The 13377-nt window shown below is 38.1% G+C and overlaps 1 protein-coding gene across 1 annotated transcript; it reads right to left on the reverse strand.

Annotated features, from left to right (window-relative positions):
• Window positions 1-1036: 1036 nt before the first annotated feature.
• Window positions 1037-2440, reverse strand: LOC145671746 (uncharacterized). Its single transcript, XM_081740951.1, has one exon. The coding sequence runs from the start codon at window positions 2438-2440 to the stop codon at window positions 1037-1039; it is 1404 nt and encodes a 467-aa protein (XP_081597077.1).
• Window positions 2441-13377: the final 10937 nt, after the last annotated feature.

Here is a 13377-nt window from a genome sequence, read left to right on the forward strand (position 1 = left end):
TGTTTTAATAAAAACTGAATCTGTACAGTGCAACGGTCTGTGTGAAGAATATTAAGGAGACGCTTGCAACTACGTCCTTATCGTTTGCAGTTGCTACAGGTCTAAAGCCTACAGAATACGGTTTACGTGCCAATTTCGCAAGTGAAATATTGCTGCATAACAATGAAGATTTTCTGGATCGTGTCATCTTCAGTGATAAATCGACATTTCACCTAAGAGCTAATGTGAACACTAATAATGTTTGTATCTGGCCGTCAGCAAATCCTCAGGAGATGGTACACTTGAAACGAGACTCCCCTAAATTGAATGTGTCTAGTGCCATATGGCGGAAAGTTTATGGGTTTCTCTCGCCTATCGACTAGATGTGTGCCGTGTGACGAATGAATCTCACATTGGACACTTGTAGCAAAGACTGTTTGAGGTGCATTTGAGGTTTGGTCTTTGAGTTGGTGTTTGAGGTCTTTTACTTGATGCATTGCTTATAATTGTACGTAAAATGTAATAAGTACTACGAAGACTTAAAACCCCAAAATTCATTTTGAAGCACCCTGCATTTCTCACCAACAGTGTTGGAACTAAAATGTAAAGAGGAGAGAAAATTTTCCTTAAAAGTTATTGTTTACAACGATATTATTATTAGTCGAGACTAACAACGATATTATTATTAGTTGAGACTATAACTACAACAACAACACCAGTTAGTAGTCAAAAAAATGTAATCAAATGTATACTCGGTGGCCCAGGTGGCCAAAGTGGCACACACGGGTGCATTTGTTTAATCCGCTCCTGTTTGGACACTATAGTAGTCGCGCTCAGTCGTGAAGCTTGGGCTCTAAACCAATCATAGAAATATTTCGCTTGAGCTCCAACACATCGGAAAACTTCGGTACAATTCGTGGAGTCGCTTCCCGAGCGCGCACGTGGGGAAACGTCAAACAGCTGAAATTCACCAACAACGTTGCCAAACATATAAGACATAGTTAAAAAAAAAAAAAGAGAGAGAGAGAGAGAGAGAGAGAAAAGAAAAACATCTTACCTATTCCAGAGGGACAGCAAGTTGTTCTTCCTCTTCATCCTCTTGTCCATCTTCGTCTGTTTCTACGTAAACTTCGCTCTCCGTATCGCTGTCTTGTAAATTTATAATAATATTTTCCATTGTGCTATCAGCAACCACTTCGAGACGAAAATCTTCGTTTTGTAGTTTTTCCGCGTGACCAACACATGTCTCCCACTGATGTATAGATACGCTGTCCAAAGCAATATTTACAAGATTTTCTACATCGTTTAGCCTAAACGTGTTGTTTTTGTCTGCAATCGATCTCTTCACTTGTGCCCATATCATCTCTATTGGATTGTAGTGGCAATGATAGGGAGGCAGTCTGATTACAGTGTGCCCAAAACTTGAAGCAATTTCGTCCAATTCGTACATTTTAATGCGAGGTTTGGACATCTGTACAGTTTTCAAAAGCTCAACACGGGTTTGCTTCGGATCGTGTGGAATATTGTTTTTTGATAACCACTCAATTATGTCATTTTTCTTTGTGTTCGTAGTTGGCGATCTATTCAAGATTACTGAGTGGTAACTCGCGTTGTCCATCACAATTACAGCATTTTTCACCTCTAAGTCATGTAACTTATTAAGAAAGTTTAAAAACCATTCCTTGAAAACAGCTGCATTCATTTCATGGTGGTAGTCAGCAGAGTTCTGTTTTCCGCGGAAAACTAATTTGCATCCTGGCACAAATCCTCTTTTCCCGGAACCCACATGGCACACTATTATTCTTTTCCCTTTTCCCACAGGCACGTTCAAACCACCTCTTCCGTCTTCGTCTTGCCACACCTTGGAATGAGAGTGGTTTTTGTGCACAAATGTCTCATCAAGGTAAAATATCTCCCGCCCCTCTTCTCTTGCCTTGCAGATTTTGCGTAAAAATGTTACGCGCGAAGCCGCAATATCGTTCCTTTCAAGAAGGTACTTTCGACCATCTTTTGTATTCCGGTAATGGAAACCCATTGACTTCAAAATGGAACGTAAGGACGTTGCTTTCCCCTTAAAGTTAATTTCACTCCTCATATCACGAAGAAGTTTATCCACCGTAGGATACTCACCCTTCTCATAGTAGTGGAATATTCTCCTCCTAAGAACATTTTTATCAAAATCATCCAGATTAGTGATAACTGGTTTTCTGTTTATCCGTTTCCTTGGAGAAACGAAGGATGTTTCACCTGTTGAAGCTTGCGCTCCCTTTGCCTCTCCAGTTATGCGTTGAACAGAGCTCCTGCTTACCCCACAAGCTTCTGCAGTTCTCTCCTGCACTTTGTTTATGTTGATTAGAGGAGCTCCTGCTTTGGCTTCTTTTTTAAAAAACTGGAGAACACTATAAACAATAGATCTCCCTTGCTTGTGAATCACCTTCTTATTGTTTCTAATATCACTCATATTGCCACTCATATCCCAAGAACAGAACAGGAACGCAAGGTGAAAAAGGGAATAAACGAATTCAATAACAAGTACGCGTATAAGAGTATACACGCATATCACATATACACAGAGGCACACGAAAACGCTTAAAAATTACCAATAATAACACTGCACAACAATAACCACTATAACAATTATTCTAAAACAGTAACAATAACGCGAATAGTAACAACAAAAATATAACGTAACAATAAACAATTAACAAAACGAAACTTGGCGCCAATCCGACAACACTGTACTCTCGGGAGATGTCTTCCGTGTAGAGCGAGAGACGACACTGACAAAATGTGATGGGTGGGGGTTGACGACCGAAACACACCCTCGCGTTCTATTGGGTGGTGAAATCGGCAGATCTAGGTCAAGCATCACGACTCGGCGCGACTACTATAATTAAGATATCGGGAAATTATTTTTGCAAAATATGGTTGGACTATAGTTTATCATAGTATTTTTTTTCTGGTGTCGAATCTCCTTCTAAAAATTTCACCCCAGTCAAAAATTCGAGAATTTTCTAATTTCGAATTTCCTTTACTTCTTTTTTCCCTGTAGCTTCCTTCGTTGTAGAAAGACCTCCTTAAGACTTGCCAGGTAGATACCTCAGATGGATACCTAATTGTTGACATCAATTGGACGGGCCTGCGCGCAGTGTTGCCAATTAGGGAAATTAAAATTTTCCTAAGTTTGGGCAAAAAATTAGAAATTTTTGTTTATAAATCCGTACCTATACGTCCGAGTGCAAGTCAACTTACGCCAATCGAACATTTGTCCTTACTTAACAAATGCAAGTACAGATCGTTACAATGGGGTAATTAAGAAACGCACGAAAAATTCGTATTTAGGTTTTAACACGATTTTTCTAGTTTTCCCTACTTTTCTGTTTACCGTAATATATTTTTGGTAATTAGAAGTTTTGTTAATTAAATATCGTCATAATATTCGTAGGATATATTAGTGGTGTGCCAATGTTTAATTTAAGATAGTTTGCGTATGTCTGGTAGCAGTGTTACCAGCTACAGAAAATTTTAATTCCAGATTTTAGGGGGAAATTTTGGAAAAAAATATCTGTTTTGTCTCTATTATTTCCCTCTTGTTAGCTATATAGGACCAAACGTACCAGTATCTGGAAGTCTCATCTTTGCTCTACACAACGCACTATAGTAAGTTTCAATAGGATAATTAGAGGAAGTACAGTTGAGGTTTACAGTACACCTTGTTCTCTAATTGGGAAGATAACTGTGATTTTTAAAAAGGTAGAATAAGCTATTTTTTATTGACATGCTTACTTTATTAGATATCGTCACAATACTTGTAGGATATATTAGAGGGATACCAAAGCTTATTTTAAGATAGTTTGTGTGTGTCTGATACTAGTGTTGCCGGCTACAGAAAATTTTAATTCCAGATTTTAGGGGCAAATTTTAACAAATCCCTTTTTCCTTCTATTATTTCCCTCTTGTTGGCTACACTCGAACAAACTACCAGTGTCTAAAAGCCTCGTCCTTAGCCTACACAGCGCACCATAAAAAGTTTCACTAGAATAATTAGGGAAAGTACAGTTGAGGTTTATAATAAACCATGTTCTGGAAATGGTAAGAAAATGGTGAATTTCTGAGGTAGAATGAGATTTTTTTTTAAAGTTTCTTGCTTACTTTGTTAGATATCGCCATGATACTTGTAGGATATATTCTTGGAGTACTGAGGTTTTATTTTCAGATAGTTTTCGTCTGTCTGGTGACAGTGTTTTCAGCCAAAACAATTAATTCCCGCTTTTAGGTGAAAAATTTGGAAAATTTCCATTTTCCCCTCTATTATTACCCTCTTACTGGCTACATTGAAACAAACGTACCACTACCTGAAAGCTTCTTCTTTGCCCTACATAACACACCATAAAAAGTTTCAATAGGATAATTAGAGAAGCTGTAGCCCCGGCATATTTGATTTTTGCTTGTGAGGCGTAAAAAGTGTCAAAATTTCATGTGTATGACAGAATTTTTTCTTTCCCTCTTTGGATGGAAGCAAGCGACTTCAGGATTTCACTGTACCTTGTCAACACACCAAAGATTTTTTTAGGTGACTTGAACCCATATAGCAGCACTGGTACTAGATACAAAAAAATTTGAAATTCGGTTAGGGAATTTTTTGTAAATTTTCACCCCTACATTTCCCTCAATAATTTCCCACCCATTGGCAACACTGCAATGCAACTTACACCAAAAGATAGCCACATCCATTTTCTAAAAAACAAGGCCTTAACCATATCAATCGAATGAATGGTTTTCGAGCAATAAGTCACTAACTGGAAAGGTAGGAAAACGCCAAAAATGACCTGGGGCCGAAAGGAATAATCACACAATTTTGCTAGTATATAGGTGCAAAGAAACAAAAGATTTCTAAGTTACGAGGGCTTCGACTCAAGTTCTGTTGATTATTTCAATAATCTGCAACGTAAATCAATAAATAAGAGTTGCCAGAAAAAAAACAGAGATTTGAAAAAAAAACATGAAAAAGAACGATGTTTTTTATTGAAAAAAAACTTCACAGAAAAAAAACCGTTTTTTACAACACTACTTCTGTCCATTTCTACTTTACAACTTGAGGTGGGATGAGGGCCAGGATAGATCTAGTGATATACCGCTAAAGGAAGTGCTCCAGTACAGAGTCGGAAGCGGTATGTATTGTTTATACTACTTACAACGTTACCCCCCACATAAAATATAAATTCACCCTTTCTCCCTTCCCTTTTTCGAATACAATGAACCGACTCTTTTGCTGAAGAAAGATGCTAAAAGAAAATTGAAACTCTGTGTCTAAACTTTCTTTGAAGCGCAGTCTTTTGTATTTGTAAGGTTTTGCGAGTGTTTTCGAGATAGCCAAATCTTTTACCAAGGACTCCTGCTGCGAACTGACCGTGAGTAAACACCCGATCTCGCTGTGTTCAATTTCTCTCGCACACGTGAAATGGGTTTGTTGTTTCCAAAACAAATAGAAAGTTACCTTGAGCTTTTGCATTTCTGCACGCACACAGGTACCATTGTTGTTTTAATGATCAGAAGAAATATCAAAACCATCCGATATATATGATACGAAACAGCTAACAGAGGGAGGCAAAGATAAAAGTAGGCCTATACCAAGTTTTCCGCGTGGTACCATTACGGAGAATAAATATTTGATAAAGTCACGTAGATGCGCTTAAACCTATTCCATCTGTCCTTATAACTTTTCTGGTCTCATTAATTTCTCAGGAGAATACGTACAACATATGTCCAAATTCCATATATACTCTTTCTAAACTAATGAGTAAACTCATTAAGAACACCAACTGATATCAATAAACAGGAAAGAAAACAATACTTTATACTTCTATCATTTGGTACACATCTCTATGAAGCACAGCTTGTTTCTTTTCGAAATAGCTCCTTCGTGTCACAGCTGTGGTTAGTTTTGTTTTGTGTTAGGATGAAAGAGAGAAATGCAACATTTGCTTCGCGGTGGAGTTATATATATTATTAAGATGAGCGGTGATAAGCGAGGTTTAACAAAGAGTGCCTTTCGGATGCACAATTTAACGGGTAATTGCAGTCCGTGTTGAGAATCGAACCAAAGCTATGTAAGACATGTTATGACAAATCCAAAAGGTGTGTTGTATCGGTGCAGTACCAGTTTTTCACGTTTTCCAAAATTTTCCAATACCCAAAGAATAATCTTTAATTTCTGATATTTTAGTCATCACAAATTACAATTTTATAATGTAGTCAATGTTTATAATTACTGGGCAGTTGGGCGTTTAAACTAATGACATCATAATAAAGTCAAAACCATAATTTTGAGTTGAATTGATTCTGAGTTTAACGTCCCGTTCAGCAGCGAGACTATGTGAGACGTGGACCTACTGATTAACGTGGAATCCGAACCAAATGAACTCCCACCGGGAATCAAGCCCAGGTTTCCCACGCCAAAGGCAAGTATGCTAACCGTTAGCCACGAAGGAGCTCCACCATAATTTTATTGGGCGTTAAGAAATATCTCGCCAGTCCTTTCAATAAATAAAATTTTATAAGTATTAAAGAATAGTGGTAAGAGATTTTATAATAGCTCTTTTATTTATGAGATATGAGTATTTAAAAAAAAAACAACTAAAGAATAGGTTGGCGGAACCACAAAAGACTTTCTTATAAATACATACGCACCTTACTCACCTTTTATAATTGCCATGCTTACGTTCTCCATAAAAACAGAAATTCTCTTTTAGTGATACTTTACACAAGATCATGAAGTGGGTTCAAATTTAATTAAAGGCAAAATACAATACAATAATCCACAAATATTGCCTCAAGTGAGTTTAAAGATTTCTAAACACTAATGTGAAACCGGGCTATGCCGTTGCGATCGATTTACAGGTCTTGAGACGAAAGTAAGAAGGGACTTACGCACACAGTAAGTAAAAACAATTAATATGCCTGTAACTTTCCCCCAAATGGGCGTATCTTAAAACTAACCTCGCCATTGTTTTCCTAATTAAATTCTAGCCCGAAATTATGTATCATATTACCCTATTCCCATTTTGAAAACTTGACCTTAATTCAAAATGGTGGATTTCAAGATGGCTGCCATCAAGGTCATATCTACCATACGACTTCCCCCCAGGACTTATATGTATCCACATGGTTTTGCTTCACTTTTCTTCATTAACGCTCCGTTTACAAAGAGTAGTAAGGGACTTCTGTAGTAATCTCTAATAACCACATCACAACTCTTAAAAGTTATTAAAAAAAATAGAAAACATGCACCATGGCAAAAATTTGTCATCACAAGTAATGATGCATACATGCCTTCTATCAGCAAAAAAAGTTTCATTGAAATTGGAGCCGGACATTTGAGTGATGTCCCTTGTGGGATGTGATTGAACGTGACGTCAGAGCACATCGCCCCCCTTCCCGGAATTTACTCGAATTAGGTGACCTGAGTGAGTACATGTGGTGCCAGCTCTCTCCAGCGACCTATCAAGAATCATTGCGTGTATGCCAAGACGTGTCGCCGTTTTTATCCATGCCAAAAGTCGACATACTGACAATTAGGTAGGTAGTCATGATGGTCTGGCTGATGTGTGCGTATATTTTAACTCGTACATTTTGTCTCGACTCGAATTTCGAGACGTCTCGACTCGAATTCGAGTCGAGTCGAGACAGAGACTGTCGAGTCGAGACACGAGTCGAGACAGAAACATATTTTCGAGTCGAGACACGAGTCGAGACAACATTTTCTCGAGACGAGTCGAGACAGGCTTAAATCTCGACTCGACTCGACTCGAATGCATCCCTATCCTATATATATAAGAAGGTGTATCAAAGGTAGGCTAACTCCAATGAAAGGACAGTGATACAGATGTAGATAGGGCGCCATACCGATTAGTCAGAGAGAAGTGTATCGAAAACAACGAGGTTATTCTATCCATGAAACCATCTATCTACCAAATACATTAAAACCAACAGACATAAACATGCTATAGGGGCATACATTTGTAAAATCTATGGAAGAAATATGTTACTTGGTTTTACAATAGGATTGTAGAATTAATGAAAATTTATCGGGGTCTTACCTCTTGCATGTATAATAAGGTAGAAATACGAAATGGAAAATGTGCTGTTTACCACGTAATACTCCATAAGAAAGACCTGAAGTGAAATACTGTGTGAAAGCAGTTTACAAAGTGGTCATACGCATGTAGATCAGTGACGACGCCAGAGGGGGGGCAAGGGGGGCGAGCGCCCCCCTAGTAGCTACTTCTGCCCCCCTGACTGCCACGTAGACTGCCCCCCTGACTCCTACAGTCTTTAAACTTTCTACATGTAGTATTTAATATCAGTATCATAACCAATCTCATTGTCAAATTGTAGTCTACTTTCCATGCATTTACTATGTGGCAGGTTAGTTCTCAAGCTTTCTTCTTTGAGCGTCTGGGTATGCACGCATATTTCTTTCTTACGATTTTTAATTATTGTGCCTAGCGAACAATACTAGATTTGGTTGATTTGTTTTCTTCTTATTGGATCAACTTCGATTGGAAACAAAAGAAAGATAAAACCAGTTACGTAACTTGTTTGTATTTATCCAGGTTTTAATTTTCAGTTTCATATTTGGTTTTATTTAAAGGGTCTATACTTCTTTTTTCTGAAACATTATTCTCGGCTTTCAATATTCAGAGGATGTGCTTATAACAGCTTAGTTTGCAACTACCAGGGCTTAATTTTTTGAATGGGATAAAAAGTGTTGTGTTTTCCCTTCCTGCAAATGATAATAAATTTATGGAATTAAATTGATTCCCAATAAAACGTATTGTCAGAGTGCTAATCTTTAGTTAGTAATTGGTATATACTAGTGCTCCCTTACTTATTTTGTTTCAAAGTACTGACGTGACGTCTACCATATTGACCAGGAACGGCTGAAAAATTCGTAGCCCAACCCAGAAGGAGTGCGCGTAGAATGGTGAAATTTTACTTCTTCTACACTTCCCCCGAGAGTCAATATACTATCTTGTACAGTGGTCCAGTTTTTGCCGAAAACTTAAAAAATCTGAAGATTTCCTCGCACAACTGTTCGTAGCACTACCCCTATCAGATCTAAAATGGCGTCCTTTCAAGTGTTATTTAAGTTTGGGAAATAAGTACACGTAATAGTTAGACGGAGCTAAATCTGAGGAATAAGAATGATTATCTAGACACTGAAATCCTAGATTATGCAATGTCAGTTGTGTTCGCAGGGACTTGATGGACAGGTGTATTCTCCTGAAGGAACAGAATTCCTTTCTTTTCATTTTCCGCGGCGTTGAACTTAGAATTTTTCTTTCAGTTTTGTAAGTAATGTAGAGATTCTGGATTAAATTATTGACCGTTGCGGAGGTAGTCTATGAGTACGACTCCATACTTATCCCACAAGAATGTTGCAAACAGTTTCTCAACCTACTTCTGTGTCTTGAACTTCTTGGGGCGAGGGAGAAATGAGTGCTACTACTGCATTGACTGTTGTTTCGTTTCAGGATCATAGTGATGGAAACATATTTTGTCCGTGGTTACTATTCGTGAGCGAAATTGATCAGTATTACGGTCAAATTGGAAGAAGACTTCTCTTAATGCCGTCACTCTTTTATTCTCCTGACAGATTTTTTGGGAACCCATTATGCCGAGAACTTGCGCATACCCAAGCCATTCTGAATTATGCTACCGACGCGTTCAAAAGAAATGCTCCAATCCCTGACACAAGTTTTGCTGAGAAGGTAAAAACTGAGAAAGCGGGGTGCAGCCAGACCTCAGACTATAATAAGTATATCGTGAGTTTACTATACACTTTAAAGACTATATAAATAATAGCTTAAATTATTTTTGTCACTCAAAAACTGGGGTGGCCTAGGCCCTCCGGCCCCGGGCTATATCCACCACTGGCTGAAATGTTGCAATTTTCAAGAATAATGTCACAAATTGCATCCATGATTTCGGGAAGAGTCATTGCTTTTAATCATCCTGGATGTAAAGCATAATTTGCTGAGAAATCGCCACGTTTATACTAAGCCACTCACTTCTTCACCACTCTATATAATGGAGGAAAGTCCCGTGGTGTTTCACTGATTTCCTAATTAATTTACTTCGGTGATTTTCCTTGGAGGAACAAAAATGTTATAACAGTTAGGATCTGGATGGTCATGAAATTATCTGTTTGGGCACTTCAGAGGCCTGAGAAACAATAAGAATTTCATTATTAATATGAAAATTTGTATTTGTACATACAGAGATATGTTTTTCTAAACTACGGTTTCATTTTTCTACCTAGTACCTACACTCCTTCTGAATTGCACTACGACATTTTCAGCAGCTCCTCGTAAATTCTCTTTCTCTCTCTTTATATATATATACAGGGAGAGAGAGAGAGAGAGAGAGAGAGATACGTACCATTGTAGTACTAGATGCATGTGTGACTTGTTGCATTCGCGAAAGTAATTCAATTTATGTTTAGGCTTCAAAAATTTCATTGAAAAATATTTCATGTGCAGATGTTACTTATTTGTTAGTTACAAATTTTACTTGAAATAAGTTTAACTTATAATCATATAAGTCTAATATGAAAACAGCAACGAAATACACAATGTAATGTAAAATAAGTCAAACGTAATAAATATGTCATTTTTGGTATGGCAAATAGCCGCCCCCCCAAAAATGTATCTGCCCCTCCTTTGCCCCCCTAAGAACTTAAAGCTGGCGTCGTCACTGATGTAGATGTGTTGCAAAGCCGTGCCACACGCAAGGCATCTATTTTTGAACCATATAAAGTGCTTTCCCGCTTTCTTCGTTCATCCGTGTAAAACTGTCGCTGAGGACCCTGCACCCTGATAGGGAGTTCCGCCCGCAATCCTCCCCCTTTAAAAGTTTATTTATGTAACACTAGTAGGGATTTGTTATAGTGCTGGTTGGAAACAGGAAAATTTAAGGATTCACCGTTTTCGTTATTTCTGTATAGTGAGTAGTTTGCAAATCTTAACAGTTGGAAATAACAAATATTTGTGATTATGGAAATGAAATAGAAGTAATTCTAGGTAAGGTATATTAAAATAACAACAAATAAATAGTAATAATAACAACAAACAAATAGAGTCCAACACACTTGTTTCTGCCGCGATCGTTGCACAGCACAGTGTTGCAATCTAAGTATCCAAAAGAATAACTACCAAGCATTGTACAAAAAATATATACTAACGTAAATGAATAACATGTACAGCCTATTAATAAAGAGAGAGCTTACCTTATTCCAATGGCTACAAACATATTAAGGCTAAGACTAATGGCACACTTCACACATTAATTAGTCTAATTCTTCTATTCCTGACAAGTTCTCCCCAATCTCCGACGCCGTGTCAGTTGATTCAGGATCTCCTGAGAAGTCCTCAATCTCCGAGGCTGTGTCAGTTGATTCAGGGTCCACATAAATTATGGAAGGTGCCGATGCAGCATTATCTTCATATTCATCTATCAGGCCCTGGCGCTCCATAAACTCATTCTCGATTTCTTCGACAAGACGACACCTTGAGCCCCATTCTTCGCTTGTGACACTCTCAAATTTGCATTGTGCGAGCTGCATGACCGCATCCAAATTAAAGGTTGTGTTGTGATATGCCACCCAGTTTTTCACTAGTGCCCATATTTTTTCTATTGGATTTAATTCAGGGTGATATGGTGGAAATCTTAATACACAATGTCCGTATTCATTTAGCAAGGAGTCAACTTTGTAGGTTACATGTTTAGGTTTGTGTAATTTGATTAACTCGTACAGCTCAGGTCGTGTCATGTCAGGCATGAAAAGTAACCCCTTTTCTTGAAGCCATCTCTGCATATCTTTTTTTAAAGAATCTTGAGTGGGGGCAGGATTTAATTGCGCGTTGTGATCAGGGGCGTCGTTTCAGACTTCGCTTGAGGGGGGCAAGAGCACCACCAACATAAGAAGACTTTCACGTTTTGTACTAGTATATTAGTAGTCAATCGATTAAAGTATATGTATTACTCAAACTCTTGGGGGGGGGGCAATTGCCCCCTCCTGCCCTCCCTAAATGACGCCCCTGGTTGTGATACGAGGCATTGTCTAAAACAATAACAGATCTGGGTGAAAGATTAGGAATTAGTTTTTCTCGAAGCCATTTAATGAAATTATCGCTGTTCATATCATCGTGGTAGTCCCCTGATTTCGAATTAGATTTAAACATTAGTAAAGCATTAGGAACAAACCCATCCTTACCTCCGGCGTGAACTATCACAAGACGTCGTCCCTTGGACATAGTCACCCGAAAACATTTGCCAGAATCATCTGACCAACCATATTCTGGAGTATGAGAACTATGTAAGTATGTTTCATCTACATATATGATTGGTCGTCCTTCCCGCCTAAAATGCCTTATTTGTCTCAAGAACCGCGTTCTTTATGCACAAATATCTTGCTTTTCGCTTAAAATGGTTCTATTATTTGGTGTCTTCCTCCACTTAAAACCCAGCTTATGCAGTAAGCGTCTCAAACTCTCTTTACTACCCGCAAAATTTAATTCTTCTTGTAATGTCGTGTGCAATTTGCTAAGTGTTGGCAGTTGCTTTTCACGCATAGCATAGTCATACACACACCTACGGATGACACATTCATCGAAATTGTCCACTGAAGATTTAGGTGCTGGTTTTGGTCTCCTCTTTCCAGGAGTAGAGAATGATGTGGAGGGCCCTTCTGACGACTCAAGAACTTCTCTTTCCTTCACAATTCCTCGAATTGTTCGTTCCGAGACCCCGGTTGCAGCTGCCGCTCTTTTACCAAAATGTTTAATTGGAATATTAACACCTTCACTAGCTTCCATCTTCAAAAAATGAATGAACATTATTCACAATTTCTCTCGCTTGGCTATGTAAAGTCTTTGTTTTCAATTTAGACAACACTGGAGGCATTGTGCAAATAAACGTTTTTACAAGCGTAAAACTTAAAAAATTAGGAATAGGCTATCTACAAAACTTTCAACACTAAAAAAACACTCCGAGCTTTTTTTTTTTAAAAAAAAAAGAGGCTGTCTTCACCACAGTTCGAAAAACGCGCGCACTTAGAAAAAGACACTTCAACACCACTAATCTCTATTGTCGTATGCTAATAAGTTTTTTTTTAACAATGATTTTTCTAGAAAGAAATCTTGCAGAATACTCCTGCTTCTGAAAGGTATATTTTTGCTGCTTTCGTCTGCCGTTGGCAACACTACACTTTATTCAGCGAATTATAGTTCAGCATGGAAAGAACAATATGCGTCATAATGAAAGGTGTCATGCGCAGTTGCCAAACTTACTTCAGCGAAAAGGAGAGAGAATGATATGGAACATAAATTCGCATAG

The sequence above is a fragment of the Thermobia domestica genome, chromosome 15, assembly GCF_964235325.1.
Source record: "Thermobia domestica chromosome 15, izTheDome1.hap1.1, whole genome shotgun sequence".
Classification (NCBI taxonomy): domain Eukaryota; kingdom Metazoa; phylum Arthropoda; class Insecta; order Zygentoma; family Lepismatidae; genus Thermobia; species Thermobia domestica.

Bases quoted from the DNA above. Each gene is read 5' to 3' on its own strand.
- LOC145671746 (XM_081740951.1), bottom strand. From the start codon at position 2,440: ATGAGTGATATTAGAAACAATAAGAAGGTGATTCACAAGCAAGGGAGA.